General features: G+C 43.0%; 1 protein-coding gene across 1 annotated transcript; it reads left to right on the top strand.

Annotated features, from left to right (window-relative positions):
• The first annotated feature begins 5,468 nt into the window (after positions 1-5,468).
• On the top strand, positions 5,469-22,918 carry LOC119026128 (norrin cystine knot growth factor NDP). The gene is made up of 3 exons (XM_037110271.1): positions 5,469-5,667; positions 13,756-14,248; positions 18,742-22,918. Exons 2-3 carry the CDS (start codon positions 14,042-14,044, stop codon positions 18,964-18,966), a joined length of 432 nt encoding a protein of 143 aa, XP_036966166.1. The 5' UTR covers positions 5,469-5,667; positions 13,756-14,041; the 3' UTR covers positions 18,967-22,918.
• Positions 22,919-23,357: the final 439 nt, after the last annotated feature.

Below are 23,357 nucleotides of genomic sequence, written 5' to 3'. Positions count from 1 at the left end.
ATGATTAAAATGAAAAGGTTAGCAACAATGCAACATGTTTTCAGTTGAAACACGATTTGGCATTAACTCCAGCAATACTGTAGACTAACAGTATTACAATGGTGTTTTCTAGGCAAGGAGGAAAAGGGAGAAATGAAGAGAAAGCAAAAAGACAAGGTGGTCTATGTGTCAGGGTAATAGCTGATCGCAAAGCTATATTTTATTTATGAGAATATACTCACATTGTAGGAACAGGTGAAAGAACTGTTTTGGGAAAACTCCTTTTAAATCACACAAAACATTCATGGTGTTACTTTGTAGATAGTATAAAACTTCTGTCAATGATAGCAAAAATGTTGGGTTTCAAAAGCAGTATGAGGGAATATTTTGAGTTCGTGTATTAGGCTGTTTTTTTGGGGCTGTTTTATTCAGTGTCTGGCTGGTTTTGGGCCAGTTTTGGCACACAGATCTGGCAACGCTGCTGGTTGAGCTGAGCTCTGTTGCCTCAGTCCTCCTTGTTATCCAAGGTTGCGGTGCAGACAGACTCTCGTCAGCTAACAGGGCCAGTAAGCCCCATGGCTATTTGAGCTACATGCAAATGGCAGCTAGTTGCTACAGCCAAAGATAGCTACAGTGAAGATACTGAGCAGCAGTGAGTGGTATTGCTGCCCACTGTAGTTCAGCCTACACTTTTAATTGAACAAGGTAGAGAATCTCCTATCAGGCTAGCAGCTCTTATTCAATGTTGCATACTCACCCTTTTAGATGAGCATGATAGCATGCTAACATTTATTAACTGATACTAGATACAAAGTACAGCTGAGGCTGAAATCATATAATAGTCATAAAATGTATAAAATATTGTACAATTTAAAATTTTGGCTTGACGATGGAGCTACATGAACAATTAAGGTATAAGCAAACTAATTATACATCATGTGGCAACAGTGCGTTTCTTCATAAAATTTTGTAGACAGATCTGATACCTCAGCGTGGAACAAAATGATGGATCATTGCCAGAGCTCACTGAGTCACTGTCCCAGACAGGCTGGAGCAAAGATGCAGCAGCCTGTAAGTGTCTGGGTCAAACTGGAGGCCTTCTGTAACAGCACTACAACTTAGATAATGAAAGTGTAGCGGACTGTTTTTGGACACTCTCCTTCATTCCAGCGATTCCTCGGTGCCTATGGGCATTGGCACTGAGAGAGGGGGTGGAGAGAGGGAGGGAGGGCTAAGGCTTAGACCCTGCTTTACAGGGTCAGCAACTGCCCCAGGTGCACATGGGGAAACACTTAGCTGCTCTCTCACTATTCCACGTCTCCCTCTATCTCTGTCTCAGAATATTTCACCCTTTCTATTTTGTTCCATCTTTGTCCACGAACCTCTCACCCTGGGCTGTGGTTCCCATCCTGCGATATCATGTGACTGTGTATTTGTGTGTAAATGAGTGTTAAGATCATTAGCTGCGCTGTGGTCTGCACTCACCGTGTCCTCAACTCCGTCTTAGATGACTCTTTGATACCAGTGTTTTATTCCTGTATGGGACATTCTACCTTGATTCTGAGCACTTGCACTGGCTAACTGTGTTTTCTCCTGAAGTGCAAAACCAGACCTGGTACACTCATCAAATATCAGTTGTCTTTGGCAGCTGCTGTGACATTACTTTACCTGGTCAAGAGAAGAAAAAGTTATTCTACACCAGCTGTAAATTATAACTATGGGACTATTTTTTGTCAGGCTTTTGGCTCCCTACGGAGACAGTTTTTCTGTTGCACAGCGGTCCACATAAATCTCCCAAAATTATTGCTCCTTTCCATTTTTTTCATGTAGCTTAAAATAAGCCTGGAAATCAATCTTTCAAATGAAGACTGAAAATGTTTGTACACCATCAGTCAGTCTACAGCTTTGGGCCCCACACACATAATACGAAACCAGCTTGAAATAGGCTTCCTGCACTAAAAGAAAGAACGGAGAGCTTTGTTTGAAAACTGAGCGAGAATATTTTTAACTCTTTACAACAGCAAAGACAAACGTTGCTAGTGTTAGGACACCATGCCCATAGGCCAGTGAATGTGTGACTCTGGTGTGATTGGGCTGTGATGTGACCCTGCCCTGCTAACAGGATTAGCGGAGATGGAGGTTGAGATGACACATGTCATGTCAAGTCCAGTCACATCTCAGCAGCTGGTGCTCATGGGGACAGAATGTGGACTGCCTTCAGCACAAGGTGGGACTTCATCAAAGCAACTGCCATGTGACACTCTTAAAGGAGCAATTTGTGAGATATGGCTGGAATTTGTAATGTCAAAAAACATCTATGTTCTGTTCTAAAGAGATGCCTGCTTAAGATGCCAGCTAGCTCCTGCCCTCCTGCCTCCTACTTCCCAATTTTTTATGAAAACAGGTGACAGTTTGATTTCCCCCGTAGTTTCAACTGTGAGATGTAAGCTAGCAATAAGTATGGCACCCATTCTCCTAATTAAATGAAATAAACTCACAAAGTGTCAAGACGAAAGACAACATTTTTACAACCACTTTCCTTAATTAACAGAAAAATACACCAACTGAATTCAAGTTTCTCTCTTTCATACTAAGATGAGAGTGTTAACACACTTCATTCAAACTCTACACAATGTTGTTGCTTGCTTCTGATGCCCGACTCTCCTTCTCCCTCCTCTGCCACTTCATACCTCTCATGTCTCCACCTGCTGTGTCCTCTCATCCCTGGAGTCACAGTCCTGGTCAAAGCCGCTGTAAATCACCTCTGTACTGTATCCCCTGGCCCCCTGAGGCTGTGATCTAAAACACTGTCTAATGCATTGGCTAACAATGGCTAACCTGACTAGACACATTTTTTCCAATGTGCTTTACTGGATTGTGTCAACTTGGGTATAAATTCCAAGTTTCGACTGAAGTAAATGGAATGCACCATTAGCCCCATAGTTTAACTGTGTCAATTGCTAATTGCAACTAGTTGCTACAGACAAAAATAGCTGAAGTAGTTCTGGAGCCACCTTCAAATTCTGTCCAATCTTGACAAATTAAACCTTTAATGGTAGCTTATACAGTGATACAACACGGGTAGTGCCTGACCTGCAGCCTAATCGCTAATGTGAGCAGCCACAGGGTATGGGCCAGAATGGTCCAGGCTGTTGCACATTAGTAAGATGGACTTGGATCCAAGTTGAAATTTCAATAAATATTGGTGGGAGTAAAGAGTTTATCATTATCTTAAAAAGTAGGTTACCTGTCATCAGCTGTCACATAGGGACAACATCACTGTAATTACATTACTGTCCATTTACCCTCAATTGCTACAGAAAGTGAAAGTTTTTACAAGTTGTCACAAAGCTGCTTTTGCAGTGGTATGTCATCTCAATATATCCCCTCCTTTTGCTCAATATATCTTCTGGCTTCTGGCTTTCCCCCGCTCTCTGCCTCTTACCCCACCCTCCTCTCTCCACATATGGGATTCACATTTGGCTTTGCTGAACATTTTCTTAATGTGATATTATGATACATTATCTGAAGTCATTCACTCCCTGTCACCACCGCTCATGTGGACACAAGCTGAGTAAGCCAAGGAGAGGCAGTCAGATGCTGTTCAGGTGAGTTATGGCCATTTAATTTGATACTGTTCACAGTGGTGATCATTTACAGTGCTTGAAAGTGTAATCAAAATACAAACTATTCTTACATGGCTCTCATGCTCTATTTTTCTCTAGGAGCCTGTTAGTGGTGTTTAAGTTTTCACCCTCTCCTGCTGCTGGCTGTAAATCACCTCTGTCAAAGGTGTGTGTGTGCATGTGTCAGGGAACAGAAGGTGAGAAATTCTGGGGTTAGCTGAGGTCTTTCAGGTAATTGTGCTTCTTAAACTTTTGACCCACTAAGCCCTACTTAGTGTGGTGCTGCTTGCTCCCCTTATTTCCCCAGAGAGTTTGGACTCTGCATACCATGAAGTGGTTGTGTGTGTGTGTGTGTGTGTGTGTGTGTGTGTGTGTGTGTGTGTGTGTGTGTGTGTGTGTGTGTGTGTGTGTGTGTGTGTGTGAGTGTGTGTGAGAGAGAGAGAGAGAGAGAGAGAGAGAATGACTATCTAAACATATGCTGCCAGCCTCACACAGCTCTTGTTATTTATTTATTTATTTTTTGCCTTTTTGGCATTGCACCTATTCCCATACTGTGTGACTGCTTTTCTACTTAAACCAGGCTATGTTGTGCCCTCTCCAACCTGCTCTCACCCTCTGTGAAACCTGTTGAAGGAATGCCTCCTCAGTACTTCAGCATTAGACGATGTGACTTGGTTATCTGGCTCTGTGTCCTTCTTTTCCTCTGAATTCCTTCCACACCTAAATTACAGGACCTACACCTTTGCCATAAGTGCATTTCTTAAATTGCAGTTCTCAGCTACCAAATGCTGAGAAAGAAGCAGAGTAACTGTTGTAATATAAAGCAATATCCTGGCAGCAGTTATGTGGAAAGCCTTGGTGAAGGTATGATTGCCCTTGTCTCAGGGTAACAGTGATGCCTTCCTCATTATTAGCTTTCCATTCATCATAGTTTGTCCCATTTATAACTTCAGGGTGTCTGTCGTCATGTTGAGCCTTGTGAGAATACAGATGGCACCGTCACAGTTTGGATCTGCTCCGTGCCATGCTCTGTTGCTGTTGTTTTTATCATTTCCAAACCTACAGGCACAGCACCATTATATTATTGTTTACAGATGAAAACAAATCATTCAAAAAGAAATGTCTACTGACCCACTGGGTCCTGTACAAGTATGATGAATGCATTGGTTGTTTTTTTTTATTCAAATCCATGCAGAGTGTAAATTTAGAGAAATGACATCTTTATTTGGTCATTTGAACATTTGCAAACTTGCTTTTTGAGTGAGTTATCTAATCTCCCATTTAACTCCTCTTCGCTTGATCACCTCCTCCCCCTTACCCACCCCACCTGCACACCCCCTCCCCTCATGTCATGGTAGGGGAAAGCGCGTGAAGAGGAGGGCCACAGGGGCCAGTTGTTTTTAAATAAACTCAATCTGCTAACAGTTTTATAACCCTGACCTCATAAAACTGGCTGCAGCTTTTGGTCAGCTCTGTGTTGATGGGGCCAGCAGAGCCGTCCAGGGCTGGTATTCCCATTTGCCACTGTGAAGCGTGTCAGTGCGTCAGCTGGTGTGTGTGTGTGATAGAGGGAAAGAGAGAGAGGAGGAAAGGGCGTATGATATACGATTGCTGTGTCACGATCCACATGTGACGATCGTCCTCGCAGACAGAGCATCCAGGCTGCTCCCTCCTTCTGGTGATTTCCCTCCTAAAGAAAAGTGAGAGAGTGTGAGTGTTGGACAGGAGAGAGAGAGAGAGGGAGAGAGAGAGAGAGAGAGAGAGAGAGAGAGAGAGAGAGAGAGAGAGGAAGAGAGAGAGAGAGGGAGAGAGAGAGAGAGAGAGGGAGAGAGAGAGAGGGAGAGGAGGTGAGAGAGACAGTAAGACAGAGGAGGATAAAATAGCGTACAGACAATCTGTGTGTGTGAGAGAGAGAGAGACAGAGAGATAGAGAGAGAGGTAGAAGCAGGAGTAGAGAGGAGCTGGCTGGTAAATAACAGCTGAACAACAAACCAGTGTTGCGTACAGGATCTCAGCCTCTGTCTGGATACCTCTTCTGTCTTTCTGCTGCTGGGAGCTGAAGGTAAGACAACCAGCCTGGGTGTCAAACCAGCACACTACTGTGGAGATCTGTCTTTCTTTTTTGACTACCTGAAGATCTGTTCTATCAAAACCTAAGTGACTTTTTGACAGATGTTGCACAGTTGTGTAATTAGGATTAACTGCTATGGGCTGGATGTGAGATAACACTATGCATTTTCATTTTACATGCATGAGTTAAACTTGGGCTGACTCTTTCTCTGCTGCACATCCCGAAGCTCAGGTGCACATTCCTCTTTTATTGCAGGTATTTTCTGCCCCACGTGTCCAGAATCTGCAAGTGGTTCTGATTAGGAAACAGTGACAGTGTGACATGATGTGTAATAGGAATCAACATGTTTGTGTTGATGCTGGCGGATTTGCTTATCAGGCACTGACAGTGAAGCTGGAGGGATAGTGCAACTCACAGAGCTTGTAGGGAGTGTGTATGCTGGAGCATGAGGTTAATAGCGGTGTGAATAACTTATGGGTATGTGTTTTACAGGTGTGTGCGTTTATGTTCGTGAGTGTGTGATTGACTTGGCCTGTCCTGTGGGTCCCGGGCTGCTGGCTTATGCTAGAAGGAGATGATGACAGATATAATAGACTCTGTGGTAGGTAGGAGGAGGAGGAGATGAGCTACCACTTCCATCGAACTGAGAACGAGAGGCGTGTGTGTGGGAGAAAGAGAGAGGGAGAAGGTGTTTAAATGAAAAATGAAGTGACTGCAAAAGACTAGGGGATAATGAGAGGGGTGAGAGAAAAACTCTAAGTCGGAGGAAAAACATTTGAGAAAGAGACAGGAATAGTGAACCCCTCAGAGGACAGGCAGTGCCTGAGAAGGACACAATAAATAGAATAAACAGAATGAAACTGAAGGAGAGCCGAAGGAGGTGAGAGTGACAGAGTCTGACACAAGAGGAGGAAAAGAGAAAGAGATGTGTGAAGCAAACATCCCTGCAGACATCCCTCTCCATGTCCAGTGACACCAGATGAGAAACCGTTTCTATTGTAAGGAAATGTCTGTGTTTTTTCTCTGCATTGATTGAGTCTGCGTCCTCGCCTCAAACTCTAAATCACCTTTGAACTGTTTGGAGAAGAGAAAGGTGAGGAAGAGGAGTAGGAGGTGTGTTTGAAAGATTGCACATTCAGGTGCAGATAGACGGCAATGCTCTGGCAGAGCAGCACATGGATGGCTTTGTGTCTGTGATCTCATGTTTCATATTCTCACACATGCATTGCAAACACACACGCACACACACAGGGGCCCATTGTGAGTGTATTTATTTGGACAGTGTTGAAGCTGTGATAGGCAGTCTCACTGCCGCAGGAATGTGCTCCTGACAAATGGATCCTCTGCACGAACTGCAGGCCATTGACAAGTTCCTTAACACTGTCCTGTAAGACAAGCATGTGACGGATCTGTGCTGCCCCAAGAAGCCTGGTCCAAAGGGATAAAACAAACACGCCTACAACTCCTTCGCTTGCTCTTTTTGAGAGCGCCTCAGGCTTGGAGCTGAATGGAGGATTGATCCAGTTTTATGCAATGGCTTTAGACTGCAGATCACTACGTTCTCAGTGTTTCTTTCTTACTGACGAGGATGCAGAGAACAGAGGAGGCAGATATAGAAACTGACGTGCACGTTTTTTTGAACCAGCAGGAGTAGGAGTTCTGTTTTCTGTTCTATTAAATTACATCAAATTTAACTCCACGTTCTGATCAGCTCCCACATCATGATACACTAACCAGCAGCCAGAAAGCAATAGAAATCTGTGAATATTCATACATATGTCCCCTGTCTCTTTCATTTCTCTCTCTGGCTCTCTGCTGTTTCTGAGAAGCCTAAATTGTAAAGCTAACACAAGCTTAGCTCCAGCTCACATGGCTGTCTGTCATTGGCTGTACCCTGCTCTCAAATCCACACTGTTTGTCTTATCTTTACTGTGGGGGATATATTTAGTGAGGAGCTTAGCTTTTAGGGGGGTTAGCACATGGGGAGGGTAAGAGAGGGTGTGTGTGGTGTGAGACAGAGAGGAAAGAGTAAGTTTGTGTGTGTGTGTGTTTCAGGAGCTGGCGTCAGTAGACAGTGGAAGAGCTTGGCACTCTGCATGCCAAACTGCATGTGTGTGTGTGTGTGTGTGTGTGTGTGTGGCTGGAGGACAGGTCTGTTGGTCTGCCCACCCCCCTTGCTTCAGTCAGGAATCTGCCCTTTAGTTTATTAAAAGCTGGTGAAACAATGGAGGGAGGTGAGGTTTTTTTTTGGGGGGGGGGGGTTGAAGCACAAGATCAAATCAGATAGGAGTGTGATGATGTAATTGGAAAGCCGCTTCCCCCACTCTACCTGTCAATTTCCCTCACTCCTCTGCTGTGCACCTGTTTTCTGTGCATGGCATCAATGGCTCTATAACTGAGCAGCCCATTGCCACTTCACAACCCCGTCCCTCGATAACAACTGTGTACTCAGCTGCCTGCTGGCCGCAGTGAAAAGGTGGAGGATCCCTCTGAAGTTCTGGCTCCTCAGCCCCGCCTGTGTGCCATCATACACCAACATCTGAGCAATATTTAGAGCCCCAGAGCAGCAGCACAAAACCAAACAGCCCCCTTGTAAACCTAATGTAGGTGTTTGTGCCGGTTTGCTTGTCTGAGAACAAAACCCATAAGAAAGGTGGGCAGGGGTTTATTCATATATCCACCCCACTGCTAAGACCAAAAGGTAGAAAATTCTGTTCTACAGAGCATATGGCCAGAACAGTTGGGAGGCTTTCTCTAAAAAGCACTCAGTATGCAGAAGAATGGCCCTTTTCATTGTTACATTATAAAGTGTCGTATTCATATCTAGGATTATAATGGAAATTCTTATTCATCAAACTAAGTAAGTACTATAGCGGTCTAATAATTGTATTGGAGTAAAACATTTTAAAAATAAAGATATTTCCCTTCATGTTTGTGAGTAGGAAGTATGAAGTAGCACAACGTTTAATTACTCAAGTAAAGAACATTACAAGTACTTCATAGAAGAACAACAAAGTATAAAACTACAGCACTTGAGTAAATTAGCACTCCACCACTACATCAGTGGCATGTCAAGCCCTGCATGTGTGCGTGTGTGTGTGGGGAAGGAGACATTTTTCCCACTGTAGCCTCTGAGAGAGACATCACAATGTCTGCACTCATAACTCCCAAAGTCCTAAAGCTTCAAACCAGGGGGATTGTTGAATATAAGGAGGGATTGTGTTGTGGTTTTGGATCCCCAGATATTCTTCACCACCATCTTTTTGCATATACTGGGCCCTCCTTAAACAATCTGCCCTTTACTGCTAAAGCCATAGCGACGAAAATGAAGTGGAATTTGCAAAATTTGATTTGCTGAATGACATCTGATACGTCTTTCAACAAGCAGTAAACGCACACTCAGAGAAAAGGTCTCCACACTAGTAACATACAATGCATGCTGTTTAAGATATTCTTCTGCTTGTGGGTCTTCAGCTGTGGCTCTCTAATTAGTTTTTGAGTGCGGGGAATTCCACATCGGTCAGTTAAAGAATTTGTTTGATAATTTGTTTAAGGAAAAACTGAACAGACTAGACAGACTTTGCTGATGTATTAATGACACTTACCTGGAATGTAAAAACAGGATAGATATATGGGGTTATTCTAGAGCTGAAACAGTTGACAGTTTATTAAATCCCCACTCTGAACTAAGCTTAGCAACCTACAGTAGGGGTGTCCAGGACTTAGTCTTTTACTGGATCTGTACAACATACCTTACTCCCTCCTTCTTTGCAAGGCCAGAATATCTCTTTACCCACCCTACCCCACTGTTTTTTCAGTGTTTTACCCCAAGCACAGCATTCTCATTCTGCTTAGCTTTGAACACAGATTAATGCCACTGTTGTCAGGTCAGTGGCTAAAGGATGACAGAACTAGAGAGCTAGACTGGACCCATTTAGGACTAGTGTAGCTAAGACACCAGCCATGCCCATGACCTCACTGTGTTTCCTGTACCAGCCCACATGATTTTCCTCAAGCTCAAATGTGTCGCATTCTGTCAAAGATAAGATGGATTTGTAGTCCAAAAAATCCATTGCCTCGTCAAATGGAAAATTTGACTTTCTTGGTGAAGTTTTCCTGGCTTTGCAGCAGTTTTACTACAATTGTCATCAAGTGAAGTTGTTTATTTTAATTGAGTGGAAATTTCATGGGTAATTTCAGAATGAGTGACTTGTTGTATTTTGTGGAGCTGTGTGCCAACAAGGACCCAAGGTGAGTTTTGATCCAACCACTCCTCAAAAAACATGATGACAGTACATCAGACCTGTGCTTTACAACAGAATGGAATGAGAATGGATGATTGGGTCGATTCCCAACAACAAACGTTACGGACGTTACGGACGTTACGGACATTACGGACGAACAGACATTATGTGTACACTGATCGTTATACTCAGAAAATATATAAGTGGCCCGGACCCTGTTTACTTCTGCTTCAGCCTATAGTATCGACAGGCTGGGAGGCAGCAAGCATCACACACACGGCTAGGTGCTTAGTTTGCACACTCAGTGTAGTAATGAACTCACTCACACAGATTCTAGCTCCATATCATCCTGAAAGCCCCTTTATATCTGACCCCACTGCCATTCTTAGCTATGTATTGATATTTTTTGAAAGCTTAAGCTTGTGTCTCCAAAAGAGAGAGTAATTTTGATGTGCAGTCACCTTGTGGTGAGGGTTGCCCCTGTAAGCATAGCAAGGCAGTTAGAGTAAGGCTGCCTCCTATGGCAGCCAAAAGGCAGATGACAATCAATAAAAAATCTCTGTACCTCTTTGCTGCACATACAAAGTGAATATGGTGGGAATGTCTGGCTAGCTCTACTAATTGTTAATCAGAGTGGACAGATGTTTTTTGTGTGTGACCAGAACAGTTTCATTTCATGTTTTAATCTGAATAAATTGAACATGTTTTCACTTTCTAAAATCCCCTGTTCACCCTCCATGTTCACCATTTAGTTGGTAACCTTGTCAAGCATTTGGTGCTGAACAGTGTGCAGTAGATTTTTAGAGCTTTTCAAAAAGCAGCTGCCTATGGCAACAACACCACAAGAGCGAAGAGAGTTGACTGAAAGTGTGGAGTTGTGGAACATATAACCAAAACAATAACCTGACAAACCCTGAAAAAAGCTGAAATCCCAGAGCTCAGGGGAATGACCAGAGTCCAGAAATGATCTGGGTTCATCTTCATGAGCAACCCTATTCACATTACAAATAGTCATTTGATCAACTGTGACAACATTGATCATAGCAATGTTAAGAATGCAATGTTTTGCAATAACAGCTATTATTGTGGCCCTTTTATTAGCCTATTAACCTTATTATAACGACTCTTGTTGTAACAAGGTGCATATGCATATCTTCAAAAGAAAAGCTGTGTACTACAGACTTAACTGACAAGCAGAAAACCTGGGGCCAATTAGTCCTGAGTACTGGCTGTTCTCTGCATCTCTGGGCTTATAATGAGGCTGCCATGTGCAGCATGCTGTATGAATGGTATTTAGTGGGAACACAGAGGGTGGTATTGATATACAGTTTATTTAAATCAGTTCCAACATAGATCTTTATTTAATCTGGTCATAGCATGTCCCTGCTTGTCCTCTCTCACATGTGAAGCCTCTTATTGATTTAATCCATTAAATGATCCTATAGCCAACACTATCCTACTTGCCTTGAGTGTGTAATGCCCCAATGATATGGGTAGTGATAGCAGCAGCAGAGATGGGGATAACAGTCACCAATGTAACACTCGACCAGGTACGGCTGGCAGAGCTGGAGGTGCTGATGGGTGTTGGCTGTATAAGGCAGCGTGCTGCTCTGAGAGGACTGGGCCATCTGCTATGTAAACCCTGCAGCACATGCTCGATGGGCCAACAAAACATCTCAGGGAGTATTTATTTTAACAGGCCAAATGATACTTCTATTTCTCTCAAGAGGAATGTTAAGGTTAAATGATTCCCCTTAGAAAGAAAAACATTGGGGTTGGAATGGGGAGGTTGGGGACGGCACATAAGTGAAGAGGCGTATAAAGGTTTTGAGTTAGCTGGTTGCATTTTTTACTTCACTAAAACAAATCAGTAATGTCATGTAGAAATGAAGATGGCTGGTAAAGAGGGAGTCTTGATAGAATGCTGTTGATTACTGTTTTAACTGTACCAAACACTCCTACTCAGGAGTGTAATTACAGTCAATTACACACATGCAAGTACACACATTCTTTATTCAAGCAAGAGTACAGATACTTGTTTGTAAAAAGATTCTGGTAAAAGTAGAAGTACTGATTCAACTTCCTTACTAAAATTAATAAAGTACAGGCCCTGAAATGTAATCAAAGTATAAAAGTAAAAGTGTCGCTCTGAAGGACATTTCTACCAGCCATTTCTGTGCAAAGCTAGCTGAAGCTCACATCAGTTTAATATAATTCAAAGACTATTGAACTTAAAGGTAGAATCAATAGGATTTGTCCCAGCTGTTCCTAAATGCACCACAAAGATGGCTCATATTGAGTCTCATTCTCAGACGTAAAAGAGCCACATGTTTGGTTGGTAGTGTCCTGAACAACAAAGTGAGAAAATAAGAAAATCCAGGCAGAGGGCTGCAGGGTCTCTGCAGATGCGAGACACTAACATACCTTTCCTCCCTGTACCAGTGTCCCTCCCTGTCTGTTTCCTCTTCTTATGTCTTCTTACGTCTTTGTCTCGTCTGGCTACGTCTGCCGCGCATGATGTGCACTGATCAATCTTGTGATTTTGGGAAGGTGGCATGAATATTCGTCTGTTCGCTCCTGTTTTACCTCAGCCTCCATCACTCTCCCTCTTCACCTCCTCTGCCTCCTCCATCAGTGTGGTTCTTCTTCTTTTGCAGTGTAGAGTTTCCACAGTTATTCCAGTTGTTCCACCGTTACCTGGGGAAAGGGACCGGGGAAAACTATGTCTCCTGCTGTTTTGGTTGTGCAATGGTAGACACACTTTCTTTTAGTTGTAATTAGACCTGTGTTTATTCGTGATAGCAAAGTAAAGCGACATTTATATTGAACCAACCAATACTCAGATGATGTCATTTTTCTACAGCCATTACACTGTGCCATTGCAAGTTTAAGATTTAATGGTGTAACCAGGGTGAGTAAATTGCTGAAGTTGGCATATTTTTGAGAAGGCGCACCACAGCTAAGGCATAGCCTCAGAAGCATCATGGCGATCTCTGTAGTTTCACACTAAGTAGTCAAGTTACCCAAATTCCAGAACATTCATGCATTTACAGATGTCACACCATAAAAAGCCACACATCTATAAAGACCAGGTAAACAGTAATAGCAAGATTTTAAAAAACCTGAACCCCAGATCATTATGCTCCCTTCTCACTCCTTGACTTGACATATACACACACCTCTCCCTAATTCACAACACATTGCCTGTTAGCAAATCTGCCTCAGCCAGCACCAGGCTCGCTAACACGAACCCTATTGTCAAGAGGACAATAAAACTATGAAGTTGGAAACAGAAAAAACTACATAAATGCATGTGAAAATACGCTGCAGGACTGACAGAGGGTTTGCAGTCATAAGTGGGCTTGTTGGGAGAGCGATTTGTTTTAATGAAAAAGTCATTCCTAGGGAGAGGAAAGGGCCTGGCTGCAGGCTGTTTGTGCATAGCTTAAGTTTCTCCCCTGTAATAAAAGCACCAGGACTTATGTGTCTACATGTGTGTGCAGTGTGTGTGCAGTGTGTGTACAGGGGTGACCATGGAGTTAAGGAGATGAAGTAGGCAGCCAGGTTTGGAGACTCATCAAACAGTCACTACATTACCAAAACTGGCAAAAAATAAATGAGTACGGTAGCTGTCTGGAGGTATCTCCATCCACGACACACAAACATACAAAGGGTGTATGTGATCTTTTCCAACACTTATAGTAGTTCCCTTGGACAAACAGATGAGTAATAGACAAAACATACTGCCCACACACACAATATTGTTTCTTCTTGACCTTATCAGCCCATGTTCCCACTGATGCCTTCCTGTTTATCTCCTTTCTTCAACTTGCAGTGGATCCAGACATTGGGGGATGGAGCGAAACGAAGCGACCCTCCTTCTACTTTTTTTCCCTACAGCTCACAGACCTTGAACCTCTGCTGCACTTGCAGGAGCTATACAGGGACAAAGACGTCCCCTTTTTCCTATGTGGGACCCAGAAATACACCTTGGTTTGAGGAGCAAAACACTGTGAGAACATTAGAGAGAAGGAGACACAGAGGGGAACACAGAGGATCACAGAGACACTGTGACGTGTTGGACATCCCGGGAGGATCGAGGACCTTGGGGTGGTTCAGTCATGAAACCTTCAATATCTGTGGGTCCCCCTTCTGGCCTGCTGCTGGTCCTGATGTGCTGCCCCCTGCTGGGCTTGGTCCAGTCTGCCAGCAGCAACAAGGCCAGCGATAATGGACACCCACACCTGGGAGACACTGACCCAGATCAATGCATGAGGCACCACTTTGTGGAGACCATCACACACCCAATTTACAAGTGCAACTCAAAGGTAAGGCGGATACAGACCCACGCAAACACACTATAAACCAATCTGCTTCGTTGTGGTCACCTGCTCATTTTTGATAACATGATGTTCCAGGTTTAACAGTGCCAGTCCCCCTGACAATCTAAATTGTTAAGAATGTCAGGGAAACAAACCTCAGGACTCAGAAAACCCCAGAGCAGCGGCCAACAGAAATCCTCCAACACTAAGAGTAATTTATCTTAGACGCATTTTTTTTTGTCTTCCTTCTCCCTCTTTATCTCCATCTCTCTGTCATTTTGACAAGTCACACTGGGTTTCCTGGGGAGAGTGTTTGTGTGTGTGTGTGTGTGTGTGTGTGTGTGTGTGTGTGTGTGTGTGTGTGTGTGTGTGTGTGTAGTGCTGGACATGGGCCATGCTGCAGACATATTCTGCACCTCAGCCGCGACTCAATTTGGCTGTTCCAACCTGCTCTCTCCTGCCTCTGCCACTGTCTAAAGGGAGAGAGATGGGCAGAAGAAAGAAAAAGAAGAGGAAAAGTGTTTACTCTGTCAGATAACCACTTTATGTAAAGAGACTGATGATCCATTAAATCATGCCAAACATGTGAATGCTTTTGTGGAATGTAGCTATAAAATTCTGCCCTTTTGTTGTGCACCGGTGCAGTTGTTCAGCTAGCGTGAGTGATCAGTTCTTTGGTCTTTTTTTAATATTCTGACTCTGAGTCCAAAGAGCAGGTGGCCAAACCACAGCTCAACTCAGGGAACAAAGGGCTGAACACACTCACAGCATGAGTTGGGCTTTCTATTACAGTACACAGAGAACTGACAGTACACCTGGCTTAGTGACAGTTTTATACCTCACAAAGTATGTACAGTTAACACAGAATCACCTGCATCATGACTCAACACCGCTGACTGTAAATAATAGTGCACAGAGCCACCGTGATGTAGAATAGGTTTCTGAAGGGCAGGCACTGAACTCCTGATTAGCAAAAATGGCCAAAGAGGTGGAGTGTGGATGGTGCTGAGGCAAGTGAAATGAGGCCTAGTTAGTGGAACATGCTCACCTAGCTGGAAGCTACCGAGCTACCTGAGGCTTGCATGTACGCTGTGTTTACACAAAAATAACCTTATTCTTGTGACTTAATTAGCTGTAAGCTAGCGAGCAACAACAGGCACCAAGGGTGTTTGTGTGCATGTGTTCAGTTTAGCCTATGACCAAAGTTAGCACGCACCAGGGACTCAGTTCTATCCTCCAGTGTCTTTTCTTTGTCCTATTTCCTCTGTGTACATTTATGCATCACTCATCAACTAATTTTCCCTCCATTTATCAGTCAAGTAAAAGAGATTTACAGCACAGTTCAGTGGATTTCAGCACCTCTGTATCTCACTGCTGCAAAACAGTGAGACTGAAGATAAATCCACTTTCTAATCTCAAAAGTTTATAACATAAGCTATGTGCTATCCTCAGTTTGTATTCCTGCAGAAGCTTCAGGCACTGCCCACAGCTGTCTCCTCCAGAGCTCACTTACTAGCTGTCTGAGAGTTAACAGGGTCTGCTGCAGTTAACAGCACAGCAAACCATATTATTTGAACGATGTGTGCATTAAAAAGTCTCCCCTATGAGTAGGCAGATGGCAGCTAGCTGTAACTGAAAGTGGTCATTCCATTTCCACCTTTTCCACCTTCTGCCGGTCGCTCTCTTGCTTCACCACCCTCGCTACACATACACATTACACTTTGCTTCAATCTGCAGAGCATCAGTGACATCGGTGAAGTGAGATGTCTAACTGGCTCCAAAGGATACTAAAAGACGACACCCACCCCAGCTATAGTCACAGTGTTCACTCTGCTGCCATCTGGCAAAAGATACAGATGTATCTGCTGCTATACCACCAGACTACAGAGCAGCCTCTCTCCTCCCGCTGTGAAACTCCTGAACTCATCCTCAACACTCCATTGTAGAAATACTTCATTGTATAGCATAAAGGCACTACAACTTGCATTTCATTGTACAAGCCTGTGTTGTAGAATGACAAATAAACAAACCCTAAACCTCGAAACTATTACATCCAATATACATGCAACTGGGGCATACTACTCACTGGACCTTGAACTTTGACCCTCCACCCTCCTGTCATAGTACAGCATGTACTTATTGTAAGTAAGTAAGTAAGTAAGTTTTTATTTAAATAGCACTTCTTTCAAAACACGGTTTTGCAAAGTGCTATACAGGGTACAGTAAACATAAGTAAAACTTAATTAAAGACAAACATAAAAGTAAACAACAAGATAAAATAAAACAAACATACATGTACAGATATGTGCAAAGAATAATTAGAGTTCAATTGCTGATAGGTGAAAAGAGCATTACTGTAGTCGAAGGTGTGGATTAGAAGTTCAAGATGGCTGGTTTTAGCATGGCTTTGATTTTTGAGATGTTCCGGAGTTGGAAAAGGCAGGATTTTACAAGTTTGTTTATGTGTGAGTCAAAGTGTAAATTGTGGTCAAAGATTACACCTAGGTTTCTGGAGGAGGGTTTGAGATTGGCGGCTAGAGGGCCGATCGATGGATCCAGTGCAGGGATGAGATTATTAGGACCAAAGAAGAGAACTTAGGTTTTGTCTGGATTTAATTGAAGGAAGTTGAGAGACATCCAATCCTTGATGGCAGTCATGCAGTCATGGAGGGTACTGATACCCTACTGATACCATGTCCATTGTACACAAAAGCACAAATTATATGGGTAACACTTAACACTTCAGTGCACTATGATCCTTCATGGTGGATTCTGTCATCAGTCAGTGAAGGGACATCTGTCTGTGATCTCTTGGCGGCTCTCTCAATGTGATGTATTATCTGCTGTGCAGAGGTTTGTAGGTCAGGATATCCAGAAAAGCAGACTGGCTTGCACACTGTGAAATGGTTGCATTTGGACAACCTGGTATTTCATTTCCAGCATACTAAATAGCATGGTAGTATGGGTATTGGAACGCAGCCCCTGACACACCTCCCCCTCCAAATATCAATGTCTTCCCCTGTATCTCTAGTTTTCTCTGCCTCATCATGTTTTGAATGACACCACTAGTTAGTTCATCCCTATCCCAGCTAAGTAAATGCCTGAAGTGGTGAATGAAGATTAAATGAAATTGTATCTGCTTTTTTGATTAAGTTGGTCACGAAAGAGGAGGAGCAGGAAGGAGCTGACAGAGAGGAGGCAGGTAGAGGAGGAGAGTTGTGTCACAGAGGAGGAATATGCACTGTTAGAAAGTGTGATCCTCCACTGGGACAAAAGACAAATGGTCTTAAAGTGGCGACAACACTCCTGATGTATGTATGTGTGTGTGTGTGTGTGTGTGTGTGTGTATATATATATATGCATGAGTGTGCGTGTGTGTCACCCTGCCATGGCCCCAGACAGGCTTTTGTCAAAGTGGGAACATGGTTGGCGACACACAGCAGCTGACAGAAGGACATGACACAGGAGTCTGTTTAGGGAGGTGACAGGAATGTAGTGACCCACAGAGGAATGCTAGTCGGATGGTCGCAACACTAATCAGACCTTTGCTTTGTCTCTGCATGCATGTGCGAGTGTGAGCTTACATGCTCGGGGGAAAGCTTGGTACAGCAGTTTTGTTGCAGTTTAGTATCAGCACAGGATAGTTTGCCACTTGATCACTCTGGATGAAAAATGTGGGCTTCTGATGTAAAGCTTCAGATGGCTGTGTGTGAAACTGAGTGAGTCACTGGCCTTGTTGCTATCTTCCAGTTTGCAGGTGAAAGGCAGATGCTTCGAGAATTACGAGGCATTCTACAGCTGGCTTTATACCTCCCGATCCGGATGAAATCTGTCCGTCTGTACCAAATGTTCTCTCCACTACTGGCCTACATACCTCCGTCCGGTTTCAGCGTTTTTATGGACGTAACACAACCTCTAGAGGGCGGTGTCGTGTCATAAATGAACGAGCCATTGACATGGGTGCTGTTTGTCACAATGACCCAGCAGTGTGGCATCGTATAAATGTATGAACCCTCTCACCAACTCACATTTTTCTTCTCCAAATTTTGCCCCATTTTTAAATGTCCAATGTTGTAATCTCGTCTTCTTCTTCTTTGAATTTCCGGCAACTACTCTCTTCTTTGTCGATTTTCGCAATGGAGTGATTTCTGACTCTATACTGCCACCCTGATTTCCGGTGGTATTGCTCCGTTTCGTCTGGAGCACTCCGGATTCGTAAGCTCAGAGGCAACGGATCCTCTGACGGATGAAACGACCTCAGGATACAGACAGAAGGGTCTGTATCTGTTTTTACCGTAGAGTTTAAATGGGCCTTAAGCCTGAACAGACAGCTCACTTTTAGTCCAGATTCAAAAAAGGACTGATTGTAACCAGAGAACTTTTCATCACTTCACTTCATTTCACTTCCATCCCTGACAGAGCCTGAGCAGCTTTTAACCTGTGTAAATGACTTTTTTCTGTAATTTTTTAACCCTGTCTATTTGCCTGCTATGTTCCAGATGGTGTTGCTGGCACGCTGCGAAGGCCACTGCAGCCATACGACCCGCTCAGACCCCCTCATCTCCTTCAGCTCAGTGCTCAAACAGCCCTTCAAGAGCACCTGCTCCTGCTGCCGGCCGCACACCTCCAAGCTGAAAGCGGTGAGGCTGCGCTGTGCTGGCGGGACTCGCATTACAGCCACTTACAGATACATCCTAGCCTGCAACTGTGAGGAGTGCAGCTGAGCATGTAGCGGCCAAACCCTGAAGATTCTCAAGACCCAGGATCCTCTTGGCCTCAGGCCCTAATTCAGGCTATCCAGGGCATTTTGATTGATTTGAATGATTGATTTGGAGGACAGCAGCTCAAGATGCTTGTTGTTGCCCTGGGAGTGACAGTTTGGAGCAATCATACCACCCTCACTTGCAGCCCCTGGTGCCATACCCACTCCATAATGATGTATTTTATCAGGACAAACCATACAAAGTATATTTCTCCACCTTCAAGGCCAGACACCACAAACTGCTGCTCCAATGGGCTGGATGGAGACCCTCCTCACTGCCGAGACACACTGCAGTCATTACAGGCCTCTGTAATTCATAACACACATGCTCACAAACCACAGTATGAGAACTCGTTACAGATATCTGTTTCAGGTTTCTTCAGCTCCATAAAAACCCCACCATGCATTTGACAACAAAACAACACGGCTTGTGAAAAAGCAGCATGGGAAAGGATGAGGCTCGATGAGAAAGTGCAGGCCAACATGAGCCTAGACATGTGGTAATTCTATAGAAAGGCACCTGCGCCCTGCTTATTTACCCAATAACATTTTACACACTCTCTGCAGACTTTCATCGAGCTGTGTAAAACATGGGCGATGCTGACAATGTAAAAGGAGCTCTGAGGGTGAAAGAAGATTGAGGATGAAGGTTAAGCCAGCCTGGCTAATGGACTGTACTGTCAATAGACTATCAAGCCTATTAGTGTTAATTTTTCATGTGATCTGTTCTATTTGAATCTTTGTGATCTTCATGTCAACATTATTGAAATTGTAGCTACTATCATGCCAGATTTATCAAACTGCTGCTTCCGCCTGTTGTATAGTGTTACTAATGACACATCCAGTGGTCTGAATTTGAGGAAACATTGTTGTCAAATCAGTGCTATGGTTGCTCTGCAGATGTCTGTAATGCCTGCACACATGTTCCTGATAGTCCATCATTACTTTACAGTACTTCAAACTTAAGTCATTTGGTGTGTGTGCCAGGCTCTTAAATGTCACTGGGCATTAGTACCTGAGGTCAGTTCATCTGAAATCTGAAAAAAATAACAATGCAGAGCTATGTACCAATTGTGGTATTTTCCATCATAAAAACTCATATTTTAAATTAGAACAAACTAAGTGGAGGTTTATGAAAGCCATGATAATTTTTTATTATATAAATAACTGAATACAGTTACAATTACAGTTTTTTTTAACCAATGCAAAATATCTAATGTGGAAATCTAGATACCACTGAGTTTATAGCGTTGAAACCCTTTCATTTAAATCAATCATTCTGACTTCATGAGGTTGAAATCCCCCTATTTGACACTCAAATAAATAAGTCAAGCATCCAGAATTCAAACAAATCTATGAAAATTGTTCAAATTTAGTTCAATTCAATTTGATCTAAAACTTTATTACGCAACCAACATAGTGTGAAATTAACACTGAAGAGACTAAAACCTCCAGCGCACCATCTTCTGCTGAGCTGTACAAAGATGCTCTGATGCTTAGTCCTTACTGTTTAATCTGCTATGTAACTACTACAACATCACTAAAACAACTCTAGAATGAATGACAGAGGAGAGTAAAATAAGGGGCAAGTTGTTTCTATGCTACCCAGCATTACCATCAATTCATCTTTATTTGTAGAGGGACCTTTCAGTCTGCTTCTTTAATGACTGACCTAACTGCACTTCAGGTGGTTAGCTAGCTAACTAGATTTGTCATATAAGCATGAAAGATGTTTGGGATAGGGTTGTGGTTATATTTAAAAGGGAAAATGATGTGGGGTCATTGTTCATCAACTTTCTAGAATATGTTTCACTCACAAACCAGTTGGCAACTTACCGTGAGGGCTTCACCTCGCTGCATCCAAACTACTACCCACTCAGCCTCCATGCAGCCCGCTACATGAACAGCTTGCCCTGCTGAGTCTGACTGTTGCTAATAATGGAGTTGGAGCACTCTCTGCTGGACAAAGTACATCACAGCACCATTTTAAAGGACTCCAAGCACTGTTTTTCTGCGCTGTATGGTCTGTAAAATAAAGTTTTCATAGTGGTGCATATTGGAAAACACATTCGCTGATAACAGTATGTGTGTAACAGTCCCATTTAAGTTCCATTAAAATTCAAGATGGATATCTCAAACCATGGATAATCAGTTCAGCCTGAGGGAATCAAGCATGCCTTTGTCTTACTGTATCTTGCAATGTCATGTCATGTCCACCAAAGAACAATTCAGATTAATGACAACAAAGACATGCTCAGTTAGTAAAAGCAGGAACTTGATACAGTTTTTAACTGCTTGGAACATGAGTAAGCAGTAAATATGGAGGCTGATGTCATTTTACCTTGTGGTGCAGTTGGATTCACAAGCAGAAATTCATCTGCCTTCAAGCTTTGCTTGTGGCCAAACACACAAGTGTCAAAACCAAACAGCGTCCTATGAGAAACTACTGGCAGCTACAGGTTAGCATTGCTGCTACTAACATCTGAACTAGAGAGTATATGTAATTACCCCAAAGGAGCAAAGATTGGCTTATCCTAATGAAGAAGATGTTTGAACTTTCCTCTGGACTGACTTTTGTTGGAGCAAGATTTACAACTGAGCTTCGCTGGTGGTAGCTCTGTCATATTGTTGATCTCATTGGTTTAGGTTAGCAGTGATAAATGGTGATAGACACAAGGTATTTTTGAAACGGCCCACCCTCTTCCAAACATTTTTGAGCTGCGCCTTTTCAGATGGCTCTTTGTAACTAATGGTAGGCCACAGGCCAAAAGTAAATGCTTATTTTTAAGATGCATAAATGGAGCTAGTACCTGAAGTTCCCTTAAATGACTTCCAGTGCAAACTGTTACTCTAGCTGCCATGCCTAGTTTCTACAACATAATCATTAAATCAGTGTTCTATATTCAAAGAGCATTTCTTGCCTCACAAGAAATAAAACTGCATTGCGTTATTTATTTTTCTAATGAATTAATACATTTAAAAAAGAAAAAAAATCAACTGAAACATCTGGCAGGCCACCCTTGGCCACACCTCAAGCTCTGATATAGAAAATACTGAATGTAAATACATTGAATGGATGACTGTAAGAATTTGGATTTGAATTCAGTTGTGGTTAAAATTCACATAAAAGATAAAAATATATTTTGTCTGTTGTTTCCATCAGGGTTTAGCTGGAATACCAGTGTAACTGTAAATACAAAGCTATAACTTATCTTTGGTGACAAAATGTTGATCAGGTGACAGCAGGCTTAATATGTGGCATCTAGTTAATCAATGTAATCTTACTGAATTTTCTTATCCACTTACACAAGGGAAGACCAGCCTGTTATGGGCAAGGGCCCATGGTACAAGAAAGCTGAATGTTTAAGAAAAAAAATGAGAATAATAAAGACAGTGGCTTGATAAACCATCCTTTTAACAGTCATGTAGTGATTGATAGACCCATTCTGCTGTGGTGTCCATGAGCAAGATGCTGAATCCCTTCAGCTCCAGGGATGCTGTTGATCCTGAACAGGAATACTGAACAGAGTTGAATGACTCACACAATCTTTATGGTATTCACGCACAAATACAGTATATGCACCCTGTTCACATGTCTTACCGTCCCCTGTGAAACAGCGCAATATGCTGTTCTGTGGACATTTCAATTCCAACTACAACTGACATCATGGCCGGCTGCTTCGCACGTGAACCTAAGAAAAACATTTATCCTTTGACTCTGGAGATTGATCTGCCTTTCTCTGCTGTCTCCTCTCACTGTGTCTCTCCTTTCTCAACACACACACACGCACGCACGCACGCACGCACGCACGCACACACGCACGCACGCACGCATGCACGCACGCACACACACACACACACACACTTTGGAGGAGAGAAGGCATTTTGTGACATGAGGCAGGTAGTATGATTATTTGTGGGAACAGTGTGTCAGAATGACAGACATGCAAGATAATAACTGTCAAGTTGATGCTTACTGGGCCCTTATACACGTGTCCTAGCACAAACACACGAAGGTGATGGTTGGCATGTTCCATACTTTCTTAATAAAAGAAGCAAAAATATCATTCATCAAATACACTTTTTTCACCTGAGTCAATAAGCTTGTGTGAGGCAGGCAGACATGTGGTCATTTTATGTCCCTTCACATCAGTAGACATTACACACATTTCTTCATCCTCCATCCTAATCATAACCATCCAACTGCTTAGTAAAATTCATAGAAAAGAGGAATTTTGTTGGGCTTCGCTATAGTCACCTCCATGTTAAAGAAAAATTCACATCTGTGTGTTTAGCATTCCATTAAAATGCCAGACGTGAAACATGGACAACAGCCATGTGCTGGAGGGCTAA

This window comes from Acanthopagrus latus, chromosome 9 (assembly GCF_904848185.1).
Source record: "Acanthopagrus latus isolate v.2019 chromosome 9, fAcaLat1.1, whole genome shotgun sequence".
Lineage (NCBI taxonomy): Eukaryota > Metazoa > Chordata > Actinopteri > Spariformes > Sparidae > Acanthopagrus > Acanthopagrus latus.
This window is presented reverse-complemented; position numbering and strand designations above follow the sequence as displayed.

Coding starts and splice junctions, on each gene's coding strand:
- LOC119026128 (XM_037110271.1), top strand. CDS start 14,042: ATGAAACCTTCAATATCTGTGGGTCCCCCTTCTGGCCTGCTGCTGGTC. Junction 14,249..18,741: donor TTTACAAGTGCAACTCAAAG/GTAAGGCGGATA, acceptor GCTATGTTCCAG/ATGGTGTTGCTGGCACGCTG.